This window comes from Danio rerio, chromosome 13 (assembly GCF_052040795.2).
Source record: "Danio rerio strain M-AB ecotype USA chromosome 13, GRCz13ab, whole genome shotgun sequence".
Lineage (NCBI taxonomy): Eukaryota > Metazoa > Chordata > Actinopteri > Cypriniformes > Danionidae > Danio > Danio rerio.
In genome coordinates this window covers 24,566,176-24,584,598 of record NC_141033.1, presented here as the reverse complement: position 1 = coordinate 24,584,598, position 18,423 = coordinate 24,566,176, and the positions used below count along the sequence as shown (strand labels likewise).

The window sequence follows — 18,423 nt, the reverse complement described above, 5'->3', positions numbered from 1 at the left end:
CACCAAAATCATTCCATTTGCTGAGACACAGAGAAAGTTGTGGCTAAAATTAAGACTTAAAATCACCCCAGAATGGATGAAAACTTCCCCAACAGCACACAATGTTTAAAATATTGATTTATTCAATCAATATATACACTGTTTTATTTTAAATATAAATATCATTCATCATATCATTTTGTTGTAACATCAATCATGTTGTACAAGTACATATCCACTGAATAAAAACAAAAAAACAAAACATTATTTATTCTCCCTCATGGGGTTTTGAGATTTTTCTTCTGTTGAGCACAAAATATATTCTGAAGAATACTGGTTGGAGGGATTAACTGACTTCCATGGTAGGAAAAAAATATTAAAATTAAGTTAATGGGTCCCTGGAACCAGCATGCATCAAAATATCTTAATTTAAATTCAACAGTGGAAAGAAACACAAACAGGTTTTGAACAAGTAAAGTAGAGCTAAACGATATAGCAAATAACTGATATTGCAATATTTTAATTTTCAGCAATAAATATTGATATGAATACACTTTCACAAAGTGATTTGAATAACTTTGCTTTGTCTTCTCTCTATTCTTAAACAGAATTCTTACAGCAAGTAAAAACTGTTTTTTTGTTTTTACCTTCAGGAGAAATAAGTCAAAATGAACAGGTTTTTCCTTAAAACAATCAAAAATAATCTGCCAATTGGTTAAGTAATCTTATTTTCTGTAAGAATTGTAGATATTTGGACTAGAAATGACAAAAACTCAAAACCATATAAAATTCAGTATAAATAATAATAAGCAATTCATCTTGGTTATGCCTCCAAACATTGTTTTTTGAACTCAAATATTTTAAACTCTCTGGAAATGCTGAGTCAAAGCTTTAAAAACACATGTAAATGATAAACTTCACCCTATTATGGTTAAACTCACCAGTGACTCTACAAATCCCATGTGCTTTGTAGCATCCGGTCAACTATAATTCCGACTCAACATTGCATATGTTGCGATGTAACTATTGTAGATGCACACATTGTGATATCGATGCAGAAACAATATATTGTGCAGCCCTAAAGTAAAGGTTAAGCAAATTTAGTGTGAACTGTCCTGTTAATGCTGTACTTGTAAAGTATTTTTCATGTTACAACAACATTATATTTTCTTTTAAATAGATTCAGCAAATTCTAGTAAAAAATAATAAAATCCTGCAGGTATTTTGCAATCTTTTTGACTCAGTTGTAAATTTATATCTCGCTTTTATGACTAAAAATCTACAATAAACATCAAACTGCAACTTCAACTCAGAGCTGCGAGTCAGCATTTTTAAAATGTAATAATATTATTGCTTGCATTGCATTTTCACTCAAATAAATGCATACATGGTGAACATTTATGTGAGATTTATTTCTTAAATTTGACTTTTGTTTATTTATTAGTATCATTTTAAAGAAGACTATTTCTTTATTCTTATAATTTATTTATAACTGCTGTTCTGATTATTTATCTGATGATACATTATAGTAGTATTAAACATGCAGGCTTCATGGAAAGTGTTGGCTTATTAATGTGTTTTTACAACCCTAGACTGAACTAAACATATGGAGAGAAGAACCTGTCTGACCAGTAAACAGTCTGTGTTTATTGGAAGGATTTTAAATTCCCAGGATACCAGTGATATCAAACAGCTCAACGTCTTTTTTTGAACACCAGTACCGGACATATCAATCATAAACTTTTATCTTATTTGGTAGGTGAGTATTTCTTTGCATAGTAAAAGCTCCAAAAATGCTGGGTGAATTTTCACCTCTGTTAAAGATCTCCACAGGGGATCTCTTGTGTTCTTTCTAACATCTTGTCACATTAAAAACACATGACTGAAGCAGCAGCTCTGGGTGAGATAAGACGGAAATGTATGTAAGCATGTGGTTTGTTTGGGTGGCAGGACTCGTGTTACTGACGGCTGGCGGCACTCATGCATTCATATCTGCTGGTTCTTAAGAAGAGTTTGTCGACATCAAACTCAGCTGTTGATAATGCGTACCAAGGCTGTAAGTTAGCCAGTACAGGTTGTTTGTATGTATGTTCAAAACAAAGGTAGCAGAAAAGAGAGTCTGTGAGTCTTTGCTGCCAAAGGCGATGTGCTCCTTAAGTATGCTCTCTCTCCCTCTCATACACACACTTGATTGCTCTTTTTGTTAGAGTTTATTGGCAGTCCATGCAGAAAACATGACAAACTGATCCTTTGACAGAGAAAGAAAGGGCCGTTTAGGGCAGCAAAACCGTAACGAGTACAAAAGACAGATTTAGGCCGCTGGGAATGGAAAGAAATTCAAGAAAAAAAAGGGATAGAAAAAGCAAGAGGGTGGGAGGAGGCAAACACTTCCTAGAAAAAAGAAAAATGAGGGTCACACACACTAAAAAGGAGATTTCAAGCGGAATATCTGATCTTCTGTTTGGATCAGAGATATCAGGCACAGATTAGGTGCCATAGAATCAAATCTGGATATATCTTGGCATAGCTGAATAATAAAAGTGGTGAATAAAAAATAAATAAATAAATAAAATGGCATCCAGTGAACCTCAAACACCATTGTTTTCTCGTTTTCATGTAAATCCTGTGAGTGTAAAATCCTGCTGAAAAACAGGCCAAAACTCTGGCAATATACATTGGATCATCAATATACAGCCCCAGGCTGTTTAATTGGCCACAATGTTTCCTAATGATATTTAAACAATTATCACTTTTTTCTAAGTTTGATTTCTACTAACTATATATGTGGGGCTCTTATTTTGAAAATGGGACTGGCATCATGTAGTTCATAGATAATGCAACCAGGCATAAAGTATCTAATCTTATCATAACTTGTCTTCAAAATGCAAAATTTGGGACAGATAAATTAGAAATGAGTTCAGTTCCTCGAAGAGGCATAAGGTCTGTTTCATTTTGTTAGCTTAATGTGTATTTGCTAAAATTTGTCATGTATGTTTTTAATAAGGCATCAAGCACATGTATACTGCTGAATACACTCACTGGCCACTTTATTATGTACACCTGTCCAACTGCTCGTTAATGCAAATTTCTAAACAGCCAATTCCATGGCAGCATCTCAATGCATTTAGGCATCTAGACATGGTCAAGACGATCTGTTGCAGTTCATACAGAGCATCGGAGTGAGGAAAAAAGGTAATTTAAGTGACTTTGAATGTGGAATGGTTGTTGATGCCCAACGAGCTGGTCTAAATATTTCAGATAAATATATAATAGTCTAAATATATCACCGCTGATCTACTGGAATTTTCTTGGCACACTTTGGGCTTATTAGTACCAATTGAGTATCATGCCAACGCCCCAGCTTACCTGGGGTATTGTTGCCGACCATGTCCATCCCTTTATGACCACAGTGCACCCATCTTCTGATGGCTAATTGCAGTAGGATCATGCTCCATGTTATAAAGCGTGAATCATCTTAGACTGGTTTATTGAACATGACAATGAGTTCACTGTCCTTAAGTGGCCACCACAGTCACCAGATTCCAATTTAACAGAGCACCTTTGGGATGTGGTGGAACAGGGGATTCACATCATTGATGTGCAGCTGACAAACCTGCAGCTGAGTGATGCTATCATGTCAATATGGACCAAAATATCTGAGAAATATTTCCAATACCTTGTTGAATTTATGCCACAATGGATAAGGTCAAAAGTCAAAAGGAGGTCCAATCCGGTACTAGTAAGGTGTACCTAATAAAGTGGCAAGTGAGTTTAATGCACGTTTTTGTACCATGTCCTATCAATTAGCTCTTACTGTGAGTATACTGCAAAGTATAATTATAATTTAGCCTATATTTCATCCATAACACAACTGAGAAGCAAACTTTCATTTCATTCACTCAGTCATTCTATACCAAAAAACTGTTTAACACCATAAGGCAATACACTCTGGCACCTTTTAAGTAGAGATGCACTATTTATTATAAAAATTGCAATCTCAAATTCTCAATTAAAACACTCATTCATAAATGACAATACTTTGTGTAGGGTTGTGCATTATTTAAAGTCTACTATAATATCATAATTGTTGATTTAACAATAGACAAGCTGACAAAAATTGAGTAAAAACTCACTTTACTTAAAGTTCATTTTTATTTATAAAAAAGATCATTGTATAGGTGACAAGGTGGCTGCCTCACAGCAAGAAGGTCACCGGTTCAAGTCCCGGAGGTGTGAAGTTTGCATGTTCTCCCCATGTTTGTGCGGGTTTCCTCTGGGTGCTCCGGTTTCCCCAACAGTGCAAAGACATAAACTAAACTGACCGCAGTGTTTGACTGTGCATGTTAGAGTGTATGGGTGTTTCTCAGTACTGAGTTGCAGCTGGAAGGGCATCCGCTGCTTAAAAGATATGCTGGATAAGTTGGCGGTTCATTCCATTGTGGCGACCCCTGATAAATATAGGGACTAAGCCAAAGGAAAATGAATGAATTAAGATCATTGTATATTCATTGATGTGTTGTTGAACAATTATGACAACTACTGTAGGGAGTAATTACCGTAATAAAGAACAATTCCCTTATAATTTCTGTAATATGGCTTTAGAACACCTGACAAGCCAAAATGATGTGGATGTCTTGTGGTATGCCTGTTATTTTTGAAGCCTGTCAGTTCAAATAGTACTAGTGTACGAAAAGGAGCAGCTTGAATATTGTTTCTCATCTTGTTTTATGGAAGAAAGAGAACACAAGGTGTAGTAAATGCTGACAAAACCGCCACATCTGCGTGAATCCTGTAAAATGTGATGATTGAAAATTTCCTCAGTTTTAACTCTCATTCAAGTGGTTACAAATTTTTATGAATTTCTTTCGTCTGTTCGACACAAAACAAGTTATTCTAAATATTGTTGGAAAAAAACAGCCAATGACATCCATAGCAGGAACAAAAAATGCAACAGAAGTCAATCATAGTTTTTTCCCAACATTCTTGATCAAACTCAGGTTTCATCCAAGTTTGTTTAACCAGTGGAGTATAAGTAAATGATGTCAAGATTTTTCATTTAGGGGTGAACCATGCCTTCATAAGAGCTTTTATTGAACAGATCCAATCCCCCAAACTTGATTACTTCCTTAGTTCGTTTTGGTATCTAGTGATTACCCAGCTGTCCCTGCTGTGTCTTATAGTGAAACTGTCCCACTCACATTTGATTGTCTTCCACAGCACTGTTCACACACACACACACACACACACTAAAAGCAGCCTGAAGGGATGATACCTGTGCCATTTCCATGATTTTGCATGAGCTGGAGATTTTGTCTGTCACATCTGTCGTGTCAGCCACATCCTTTCTCATTTCATGCAAATAGCCTTGTGTTGACTTTGACTAGCATGTTTGTACAGTATGTATATACACACGCACACATTCATAATTGATAAATGAGGGCAGAACGAGAACAGGACACTGAGACTCACCTATGTTGGGGTGTTTAAGCAAACGGCAGATCCGGGCCTCTCTTTCCAGCTTCTGATGATCTGAGGATGAGACACAGAAAACAACATTTAAGCCACACCTACACTACACAATAGTCTGAAACACACACCTTATCACTGAAATAACAGATTAATGCAATTATAAGTAGGTCTTAAGCCTGTAAGATATTTCAAAGTTTCTGCATTGATAAAAATAATGTAAAAACGGTAATATTAAGAATTATTATTATTATTATATAATATTAGCAAATCTTATTTTATTCAGCATATTTGTTCACATGATCATTCAGAAATAATTAATATATGCTGAACTAATGCTCAAGGAACATTTCTGTTTTCTTGTCAGAGTTGGACCCATATTATATTATAATTTATTATATTACTATTATTTACTTTTTGGTCATGTTGATGGATACCAGCCCCCATACTAGGGCTGCACGATATTGGAAATAATCTAACAATCTAAAATCTAATCTTGTGATATTTTATGATTCTCCAACATATGTTGCAATATGAATACAATTTCACTAGATGAGTTTGGAAAGAATTTATTATTTTAGACTGACTTGGAGGATTCTGTAGGGGAGTACATAAAATAAAATAAACAATCTACAAGCAAAGATAGATTCCTTAAAGAAAAATATGCTAATTAAATAAGCAGCATTTTGTTGGTTTCTGAGGAGTTGAACTGTATTCAGGTATACATTAATTGAATAATCAAATGAAAAATATTACTGCATAGTCTTCATTTTATAAACAGTTCAATACAATTAATTGTTGTTCTTTTGTCAAAGTTACAAAGGGTACAATTTTTTAGTTGTGTATGCTTTTAAAACCCTCAGACAGTAACAGGCCTTATAAACACTTGCAAAATGATCAATTTTAATCCACACACAACATTGCATATACTCGGGATGTGACTAATGTGAATGATCACATTGCGATATACTGAAACAACATATTGTGCAGCCCTCCCCCTTACACTGGCAGTATATTAAAATAAGTGATGTGATCAACTAAACGGGTGACATAAATCTCAGGAGCAAAAAAGGCCTATAATATGTCTACTGAAACCATATTTAAACAAATGATCGACTGTCCTATTTTTGGAAAGAATGAAAATGAAAGTACCAGATCTTTACAACAGCCAATTCTGTAAATACAAAAACACTCATCTCTTTGAGAAGACTGTCGAGAATGGTAAGGAAATCTTTAATAGATACACACACACATAGAGAAAGTGCTTCTACAGTATAAATGCATTATGTATGGTATAATGGATGATGGCCATTGAATTATTAGAAAATAATACACACCCAAGGTGGTTATGATGTGACCATAGGCATTCTACTTCAGGTGTGGATTGTTTTCTAATAATTAAATGTATTAGAGTCAATTATTCTATTTATACTATGACTACCAGACCTGAAGAAACTGTTCAGATATAGTATTCCAAGACATTTGACACAGTTCTGTCCTCAAACCATCGGTAAGTGTAGGACTTGTTTCTCATGCATCTCATCCAAAGCCTTTTGTTTTGATTCGATTTTTTTACCCGTAGTGTGTGCAATAAACAAAATCATTGAGTGTAATGATGTGAAAGTGGAATGTGGTCAAGACATGCCTGGAACTATTTTAGATGTGGGTTTATCTGAAAATATTAGGGTATATGCACACAGATTTTTAATTTGTAGTCATCCAGTCCAATGGCTTTCGGTGAACTGTCTTTCTATTACAAGATCGGCATGTTTAAAATCTGTCTTCTTAAAAAAAAGTGACCTTCACTGCCTGATAGGTATAGGTTATAAAGTAAGTCTCAGAAGGGACAAGAAGCGCTGCATTAAATAAAATGTTTCCCTGCCATCTCTTTAAAATATGAAAATTAATTTTATCCCAGCATTTTTAATACAGTTTCTGCATTCGCCTGTTTCCACTGACGGCGCTAGAGTTTACACTGTCTATCATCTCGTTTTATGCTTGAACAACTAAATGAATGCTTAAGTTTACTTAACTGACAATGTCGATGTTGTAAATGGAACCTTTAAAAAAAGAGTCACATAAACCTTTCATTGGAAGTTAATTGTTGGCAAACATTGTATAAACCAGTTAATTTCATGGTCAGATGCAATCCTTGATTCTGTTTGGCTGTAAGGTGTGCAATAAAACCCTTTAATACATTACTGTCTGGAATACTGGATGTCAGTTGCAACATTCCAAGATATGTTATTCTAAGATAACAACCAATGATCAACTTCGAATCATCTTGAATACATTAAAATCCATTTACTTACATCTATACTCATTTGTATCTGCTTTTCTGTCACGCTACTGTTTTCGACTGTTTGTGACTGAATAATACTAGGTTAGTATATGCTTCATACAGCTGGTTTTGTTTCTGTCAGCATTGCATTTTTGATCATTAGACCCAATCTTGTGACTGAAGAATGTGCAAGTTATTGTATGCTCCACTCAGCTGTTTTCATTATTTTCTGCTTTGCATTTAATTAAAGAATGAATACACTATTATGACTCAGAACAATGTTTTTAGTGTGTCTGCTTCACATTTGGGCCTATGATAAGCCTGCTGGTCTTTAATTAGCGATGACAACCTCCTGGATGCTTTTCTAACATAGGCAGCTCCAGATTTTGGTGAGCCAATGTCAATCCACCACCTTGGCAATATGCTAAAAAATATTTACAAATAGACACAGATAACACATTTTATAATTATTATTTATTCAATGTTTATGCCTGTGTCATACAGTATATCACACCTGCAATCTCTCTCTCTCTCTGTGTCTGCTCGAGTATGATTAAAAGTGGGCAACTGATGAAAATAACTGTCCTTTTAACCTATGGTCAAATACTGCCATGCAAACAGCATTAGTAGTTTTAACATGCCTAATACTTGGCAAATGATCACAGAATAAGTGGGACAATCAATGGCTTGCCATATGTTAAAGAATTTTAAAAGCACTTTGCATTGAGCATTTACATTTTTTTTACGTACGACAAAGTCATTATCCCTGACATAAGCAGTGCACTTAATTAAAAAGCATTTAATAATGCTGCCATGGAAAGGTATTGTTCAGAGACTGAAGAAGTGAGCGGTTCAGAATACAACATTGTGTGGTGTCATCTCGAAATTGTGGAAATTACAAATGGCATGCATTCAGCTACAGCCAGTCAGGTTAGAGAAGTGACTACACGATGTAAAAAGAAGAGCGAGTGGTTTTGCCCACTCGAGAACATATCAGCATGTAAAAACAGAGCCAGATGCAGAAGTGAGTGGTTTTGGGCACTCAATATACTATATTAAGAAAATGCCTGATAACAAATAAATAAATTAAGCATCGTAAATAAAAATGTGAACTGCCGGACGCCAGACAACCCCAGAGTTCAAAAGAATGCACACATGCACTCAAACACACAGTCATCTGCAGTGGCACGCATACACTGTAGTAATTCAAATCAAGAAAACAATGTCAGATCGGTCTCAAATAAACATGCTCTTAGCTCAAGATCAAGTCTGTTGCTAATGATCTGAGATCAGCTAGCCCACAAACTGAAAAAAAAATAGATGCAAGAAAAATAAGGATTTAAAAAAAGTGTAAGGATGTCTTAGGGTGTTTATTTACAGGTGTTGCTATGTTCCTGTTGCAGGCATTCATGTATCAAGCCCTATGGGATGTAGTTTGTTATTTTAGTTTTTAAGAGTGCATGTGGAGGATCTCCTGTTCCCAGAAAGCCGACAACACTAACCACTATCATGACACACCGAACTGACATGATCATTAATGCACCAAACATTCATTTAAAAAAACTACTCTAGAACATGTTTGGCATTAGCATTAGATAATAAAGTGTTAACAATGATTATATTTTTAAAATATATGATTGATTATTTAACAATATTTGCTCTGTTTGAGATCATCTTTATGCACTAACATTTATTTTAACATTTGAGTGAAAGAGCAATTTTTGCGATTTAAAGAGCCCCTATTATGGGTTTTTGAATATGAGCTTCCATGCATTGTTTAGCACAGCATTAAGTAAATGAAAACATCCAGCTGAGGGCTAAATCTGAAAGCGCACCATTATTAAAACTATTAAATCTTTAATGAAATAGTCGACTGGTCGAATAAATGAATCGTGTTGAGTTCAGCTCTTCTGCCTGAACATGTTGACGTCAATACCGTACATTACCAAATATGAAGTGCCAGATCCGGTAAAACGTGAACGTGCCTTTCCTTTCAGACACTAGCGGAGCGCAGGGGATTACGTGACGGATCATGACACAAAGATGACGATCACTGACAGATGGAGATTCGGCTGTGGGTAATAAAGGGTTAAAGTTCATTTTCACAACAATACCACAGTATAGCCAAACTAATGCTGTGTTTGTTCCTGTCATTTTTCAGATTTTTGAAACAATAACCTACACTGCAACTGGATTTGCCAGCTGTTTGCTATTAAAAGAAGGAGCAGCAGAGACTATTATGTATGGAACTTTGTCAGACTTAGACAGGGACTTTGTCAATAACTATTACAGTTCATATGGACCACTTTGTTCTTCCTCCGGATCATAACATGTAAGTGTAATTTAAATTGTTGCCTCATTTTTTGTAGTTTGCAAAATATGTGGTTTAATTGTGTGTTGTAACTTGCAATAGCCCTGCGCAAATTTTAATCACTTAATGTTATCTATTATAGAAGATACTATATTATATAATATGTCTAAGGTAAAAATTGGTTTGCGGCTATACACATACTGTATCCAAAAACACGTTAAAACGCGATGCACACTTTTTCCTTTACCAATTTAAACGTGTTTTGTGTTTGAGATTTCCTGCTGTTTGTTGCTATGGCCACTATCAGCTGTTCCTCACATGCACGGTGCGTTGAAATTTTCAACTTTTGCCACAGCTTGGATTAATACTGAATGATAAAATATCTTAATAAATATTGTTGTAATTACTTGAGGTCAGGGTTTAAAGTAATATACTGGTGTTTAACTGCATTGCTTTATTGCATTCCTGCATTGGGCTCTCACATTGTGCTACTTCATAGCGGTGGTGGGCGTTTCTCTCTGTCTCGCGACCAGTCGACCAATCGCAGCAGATTAGCCTCATATGAAGGAGGGGTTTGGGAACAAATGAATCGCTAAACAAATCATATGGGAGTCGTTGGGATAATTAGGTAAAAAAAAGGAAAGTGTTTTTTGACCTTACATACAGTACATGTCAGCCTGTTGTTGTAGACCCCCAAAACCAAAAATATCACTTTTTATAATGCATAATAGGGGCTCTTTCAAGATCTGAAATGATTCTCTGAAACACTGAGATTTAATTTAATTAGCTTTTTTCAGATAGCGTGTTTTAATTGTGTCTATTTCAAGAACATATAGATAAAACACAACAGGTAAACATGTCGGCTGTGTGGACATTAGTGACGGATTAACAACATTCATTTCTTGTTATGAAACCATATTGATTGAAGGCTTTTTAATTCTCAATTTCATACTGTTTATGCAAACCACAGATAGCCAATCAGGGTTTTCAACTTTTACTCTGAAACAAAAGTCTGGCTTTAAAGTCGTAACAAATAAAGATTTGACATTTATCAGGATCATTACCAGAATCTATAACTTAGCCCTACTTTGTATTCACAATACTTCTCATGAACACACACAAAGCTGGATTTCACACTTTAAGCAATGATGGTTTCATTAAATTTGTTGAAATGGACGTAGGTGTAGGTTCACCGGTGGCCTAAAGCTTTTCTGAGAAGTGCGAGCAAATAAACGACTGAGTGGTGACTGCTGTGATTGATGTGTGTATGTGTGTGTCGGCTTTACGGCAGCAGATGTTTTTATTACCTAACAGAATTAATGCAGGACATTTAATAATCAGCCCTGCCGTGGTTCCCTACTGAACAGTTAATCTGAAGGCTGAGCGTGAGAGACGGACGCACAATGACTGCAGAGACGACAAACACAAACAAAACACTTGGAGAATGTGTGATAGAACTTTTGTTTTTATCATTGGCTACACCTTCCACATGCAATTCATCCACTGCAATATAAATCAGGTTTGAAGTAGAATAAACACAAATCCACTGACGGCTGTGATCCGAAGCAACTGATAAAGGCTTCTCGAAAGAGAAATGGCTTTCAGTGCCTTTTCTTTTTTTATTCATCCTCCCCCTTTTGTGTGCTCTCTCGTTTTCTTTCTTTTATCCCATTACTGAAGAGATAAATAAATGATGTGTTGTGCAGTGACCATCTCTAAAATCCAATTGGGCTAAGTGCTGCTTTCTCACTGTGCTCTCGGCCCATGATGTCATGGAGAGAGAGAGAAAGAGAGAGAGAGGAAAAAAGAGAGATGCAGAACTAAACTGACTGCTACCAATGATTAAATGAAAGCTCAACAAGTGCATAAGGATCCTGAGATTGGATCAGTATAAACCTTTGATATCATTATGGGCATGGCAGGATATGGTGAACTGATTCTAGACCAGCAACTGTGTTAGGAAGGTTGCCCAAATACAGCACAAAAATGTCATTTTTTAGTGTAAAGGTATACATACATTTGTTTAAGAAGTGTGATGTAATAAACTGATTTTTAAACTAAATCCCCATTAATCGTGGTGAAATTTAAAGAAACTACCAGCATGTTTTCGCGAAATGTTTGCTAATAAATTATTATTATTATTATTATTATTATTATTAATAATAATAATAATAATAATAATAATAATAAAACCTTTTAAATTTGGATTAGTCTGCATTTAGGTCTATCAAAAATACAGTAAGTACAATAATACTAATTGTGTGGAGTAGCAGTTTTTGTAATATTAGATAATATATAATGCACTAGAATATTGTGAAATATATATTAAAACATATTAAACAGTATTTCATGCACATATTTAAAATACATGCAAAATATGTATATTTTAAAATAGTTTTCAGTGTTATTATATTATTTTATTATAATTATGTTATAAAATATTATTTTTATTTCAGAATTCTGAAAGGAACAAAAAGTTAAAAAGAGATTTTTAGATCAATTAAATGTACTATTGAACATAAAAAAGAATAATTAAAAATTAAAATTACTTTACAATCTTAGTAAAGTTCACTGGATTAACTGATGTGCTTGCCAAGCATCAAACCATCTCACACATTAATATTGAATGTGCAGTAACACACTGAAGTCATAAAAAAGCAACACAGCTCAGCCAATCAGAACTCCACATTTTATAATCTACCATAAATATAATTTCATTAATTTTAAAGCACACTCCATAAAGCACAAGCTCTTTAAATCATTGTAGGCATTGTTTTCAAGTTTTTTAAACAATAAAATGTCTAATCACTTTTAATGTAAATCATTGGTGAAAGAAAAAATAACTAACAAGCAAGTTAATACCATTAGAATATTTCAGCACAAATATATAAACAGATACATCAGGCCCAGTCACTTCAAATGCATCCATGAGTGTACATCTCAATGGTCAAGCTAACAGTGCAGAGAAACACTAAAAGAATTAGAAGCTGTAGAATTAGATCAAATGAATGTTATTAATGGAAGATTTATATCAGATTAAGACTCCACTTAACAATTTAAAGCTTGATTCTTCTGTAATCACACCGTGTACAAAGACAGACGGAAAATAAAAAGTTGCTATTTTCTTGTACCAAATATGACTATAATCTTCTCATTCTGGCGCAATAATCAAGGAATGTTGCTGCAGTACCATGGCTGTAGTAGGTGCAATAATATTGTACAGCAGCTGAAATTAGTCCCCAGCACTAATCCCTACACTTGCACCACCTTTTAGAATCTGCATGATATCATTACACCTGCAGCATAAAGTATAGTTCCCAGCCGTATCAGCCTAGAAAATAGTAACCCGTTGGTCTTAGTAGTGCTCAACACAACTACAAAAGAGTCAAGCTTTCAATAGAAGAAATACAACACTCATGGTCATTTTTAAGCAAGCTGCTCATGATCTAATCAGATTCAATGATTTAAGCTAAGCTAAGCTAAAAATGCTCCTGCCAATCTCAAACAATGGCAGAGTGGATTCAAAAAAAGGCCAAACCCAACTGTTTAACCCTAAAGGAGTTGTAAAATGAGCATATCCCACCCACCCCCCCCCCCCCCAAAAAAAAAAGAAAAGTGTTCCTTTAATGCATTACTGTATTTACAATTACAATAGAACAAGAAATAGTTGAGTGCAAAGTAAATATTTCATGTTGGAAATTGGTTCACAACATTTAATCAATATAAATAAAAACAGTACTAATCACCATATCCTACAGTGCAGACTCCTATTTTTTAATAGATGTCATGCAATGCTATAAGTCTGATTTTATTTCTGGATTTGTAAACAGATGCTGCACTGCAAAAAAAATGAAATGGCTTCGTTTAATTTAGTAATACAGCACTCAAAAACCCACTGAGTAAATGTGCACATATGCACATGCTGCTCTTACAGATGCCCTCATATTACGGCACACATATCTAAAATAAATAGTAGAACAAGAAATATACCTGTTATACAACTTAATTGCTTAAGCCACGATACTGGCTTTTTTTTTTTTTTTTTTTTGAAAAATGCAAATCTATAGCAGCAGCTGCTGTTTCCCAACAATCCAATAGTAGGCATAGATAAAAATAGGAATGAAAGCTTTCGTTCTGAAAGACAAATTAAAACGCATTGAAAGTGACAGTAAAGATAGACGGGAGGTTACATAAATAAACATTTCAAACTAATTTTGTTCTTTTGAAATTTGTATTGATTTTTCACAAAAAAGCTTTGCTAATACATGAATGAATGACATTTTGTAGTATAACAAATGGAAAAAAGTTTAATTAATTCGTAACAATATTTTAGCATTTGTTTTACATTTTTTACAGACTTCAAAAACATTACAAGAATCATACAGACCTCAGGTTTCAATAGGGCAGTTTGTATACTTATTTTATTTCATACAACCACTTTAATAGATTGTACATCAAAATGAATCAATTGGGGAGATTTTTTTCAGTCTCATCGTGTAATCAACCAATAACTGATTTAAAGGGCAAATCTACTTTTCAAGCTGTTTGGACAGACATGTGTGTAAGTATAGTGTATAGATCGTCATATTGGGGTAATATAAACTCACCCAGTCCTTTTTTTTTACAATTTAACAGCATAAAATTGGTGGACCTATTGCAGCATTTTTTTTTAAATCGACCACAACTTGACGTGGGAGTGCAGTCACCCCGCCCAACAATATTGATTGACAGGCGCATCACCGTATCCTCAATTTGTTGTTTCACGTCCGCCATTTTCAGCATGTCAGTCAAAGCGATGTCACTAAAGGAACACCCTGGCTTTAGATGTAAGGCTCATTGGGCTCAACATTCACCACATGATCGCTGTAATCAGAATTATTGTTTGTAACTTAGTTTGTTTGTAGGTAGGTTTGCAAACTAGTGTAATTTACAGCTGTTTGCATTTCTCACGCTCACAGAAGCTCCCTGTAATCTTAACTAGGTGGAGCTGGAAAGTTCGAGCGCCTTTGCCTCACGTGAGGGTCACTCCACTGGAAATAAAATAACCAGCTTCCCTGCAGGTCGCACACCAGAAGCACCGCTCAGCATCACGCCACGCAGCGCCATGCCTTTACGAATACTAAACATAGGTTTCTATCAGGGTACACACAACGGCGCTTCAAATCTGCGGCGCCCAGCCGCGATTCGGGACACTTCATATTTCTGCCGCACCACAGAGCTCCATCTGAATAGTGTCATTTTACATTACATCTGAATGTACATGTCTGGTGTGTCGTGTCGTGGCTCTAAGCGGGTCAAATGCCTCAGTCAATTCAGCCTCAAGTTAATTCAGTGTGTGTGGTTATTAGTCTCAGTGTACAAGCTCAGAACTTTAAACTAGCACACAGTTGGCTGTAAAACTATACAAAGACACAAATGATTGGGTACTCTCTGCTTGGTCTGCATTGTTACATGTACGGCTGAATGCTGATCCTCTCCCTCATGTTGCTTCTCTCTCTGCCTATCTTTTGCCAAACACAGAGCAGGGGAGCTCTTGGCTCCGCCCCCTTGTTACGTTGGGCGGGAACTTGAAACAAATTTTCATGTGAAGCAACACACCATTAAAACAGCGAGCTGTGTACACAACCCCAAAATAACACTTTTTAACACATTATAATAAAAAAATCTGAATTGTTTTTTTAACCGAACCTAAACTGGCACACTCGGAAGAACCAGAATATTAATATTAAATCATAAAAAAGGGGTAAACTATGTGCTCTTTAAGAATTTTTGATAGAGGCTTTTACACTGCAGAAACTTTCTAGCAATACTTATATTTACTAGTTACTTCTCATAAATACAGTAGTAACTGAGTTAGTTACTGAATTACATGATTATAAAAATGACTAATTACCAGGCAAAGTAACTATTGGGTTTATTATGAGATGAGCAATAAAAATTGAATAATTGATTAATATATAACACTTCACATAGTTTAAGATTAATGTTGCCATGGGACAATGTAATACTTATCAATTGTAATTCTTTGTTGTAAATAGTGGAAGAATAAAACATCATAAATGGTTTAAAACTTAATATGCATTTATATAATAACATTTAAATCACACTGATCACAACAGGCCAACAAATAAGTCTATAAATAAATTATGCTTAAAAATGCAAGACAGATAGACAGATATTTCAAATGTTCATTCATGTTTTGATCTTGGTATAACTGTAGTAAATTTGCAGTCTCTCTCACTGACACTCTGACTATAACCAAATCCTGCCTCCCCCCACGTCAAGCTGATGAAATTGTAATGTTGCTCATCAAATTACACTATGACATGATTAACTAGTTTTGCTACTATTAATTAGGCTGTATTTTGCGTCTCAGGACACTATTGAACTAACTTTATTAGCTTTGATGTAGCTGATCCATCTCTTCGGAGCTTGCGTTATTGCCTGCATTGTTAGCTAATCATTATTAGTTATGTGGTTGTCCCACCCCTTAATCGCACACACTTAGGTACTCATCATCAGTTTTGTGGTTCCCCCACCCCCCCGAACACAACCACTTAGCCAATCATCATCAGTTATGTAGTTGTTCCACCCCTGAATACACACAACTTAGCCGATCATCATCGGTTATGTTCTCCATTCCATGCAACACACACCAGAGCAGGTCCTATAGATAAAAGAGCCTACACTAAGATGAGAACCACTTCAGTGAGCTCAATTAAAGCAAATTACACAGTAAATCAAGATATACAATGACACATTTAATTATCTGCAACTGTTACAAAATTGTAACAGGGCATACCGTCATTAGTTTGATTACGTGGTACTGGGGGGAAAAAAACAATTCCATTAATAACAGCCTTTGTTTATATACCACTGGTTACAAGATGGTGGTGAACAACCCCTTACAGAGTACCATCACCCCAGACTCTGAGCAGATAGTAGGGTCGCTCTGACACAGACTGGAAAAAGGCATTACATGGGTTATCACGACCCAGACTTTTACAAATGTGCTCCTGCATGAGCTAAAAGGTGAGCTATTGTGCAGAGACGGTTATTAAACCACTTGAGACAATGTGCAGACGTCACAGTGCACACATTCTTCTCAGATCGGCATCAGGCTACATGAAAGGGCTGAAGTGACGTCAAAGATTGAATCAGTGAGTACAAAGAAGCAGGGGTTGAGCGAGGTCATTTGACAGCAGGTGAATCTCAGGAGAAAACGCAGCTCGCTCCAGGGAGACTGACATCAGCACATGGCGTCTGGGGCAGGATCAGGTCTCTCTCTGAACGTGAGCTGCAGGCTAATTCTCAATGCTCTGGATTTATCAGAGCCATTCAAACTTTAAAGTTTACCCCAAACATATGCTTACCCCTGGCTATAGATACATTTCAACCATAGAAAAAGCAGAGCCTTATCAGATCTACAGCAGTATCTGGAAAATTCCTTATCAGAATATGCTTAGCTAATTTTCATTGGATACAGCATTTTTAAAGCACAATGTTTGAGGTAAAAAAAAAAAAAACATAAGATAAGGCAAAAGCTTATATATAAAGTGCATTTTATGTCAGTTATAATTAACATTCAGATTTTAAAACTTACTGAAAATATCATTCATTCTTTTTCTTTTTGGCTTAGTCCCTTTTTTTAATCAGTAGCTGCCACAGCGGAATAAACCACCAAATTATCCAGCATATGTTTTGCGCAGAGGATGCCCTTCCATCCACAACTCAACACAGGAAAACACCCATACACTCATGTATTCACACACATACACTATGGACAATTTAGCATATTCAATTCACCTATATTTTTCAGAGACTTTGGTTCATATTGACATGACAGCATCACACAGTTGCTGCAGATTTGTCGGCTGCACATTAATTATGCAAATCTTCCGTTCCATCACATCCCAAAGGTGCTCTATTGGATTGAGATCTAATGACTGTGGAGGCCATTTGAGTACAGTGAACTCATTGTCATGTTCAAGAAACCAGTCTGATGATTCGCATGACATGGCGCGCTATCTTGCTGGAAGTAGCCATCAGAAGATGGGTACACTGTGGTCAAAAAAGAATGGACATGGGTCATCAACAATTACTTAATTGGTACTAATGGCCCCAAAGTGTGCCAAGAAAATATCCCCCACATCATTACATCACCACCACCAGACTGAACCATTGATACAAGGCAGGACGGATCCATGCTTTCATGTTGTTGATGCCAAATTCTGACCCTACCATCCGAATCTCGAAGCAGAAAGCGTATCAGACCATGCAACGTTTCTCCAATTTTTCTATTGTCCAATTTTGATGATTCTGTGTGAATTGAAGCCTCAATTTTTCTACAGTTCCTGTTCTTAGCTTACAGAAGTGGCACTCAGTG

The 18,423-nt window shown here is 35.6% G+C and overlaps 1 protein-coding gene across 50 annotated transcripts in view; it reads right to left on the bottom strand.

The window, feature by feature from the left end:
- Positions 1-18,423, bottom strand: part of camk2g2 (calcium/calmodulin-dependent protein kinase (CaM kinase) II gamma 2) — a 118,037-nt gene that overhangs the window by 61,306 nt on the left and 38,308 nt on the right. For all 50 annotated transcript variants that reach the window (XM_087279284.1, XM_087279305.1, XM_087279319.1 and 47 more), the window contains exon 3: positions 5,449-5,508. In XM_087279284.1, the coding sequence (XP_087135410.1) occupies positions 5,449-5,508 (60 nt within the window). The remainder of the gene's footprint in view (positions 1-5,448; positions 5,509-18,423) is intronic.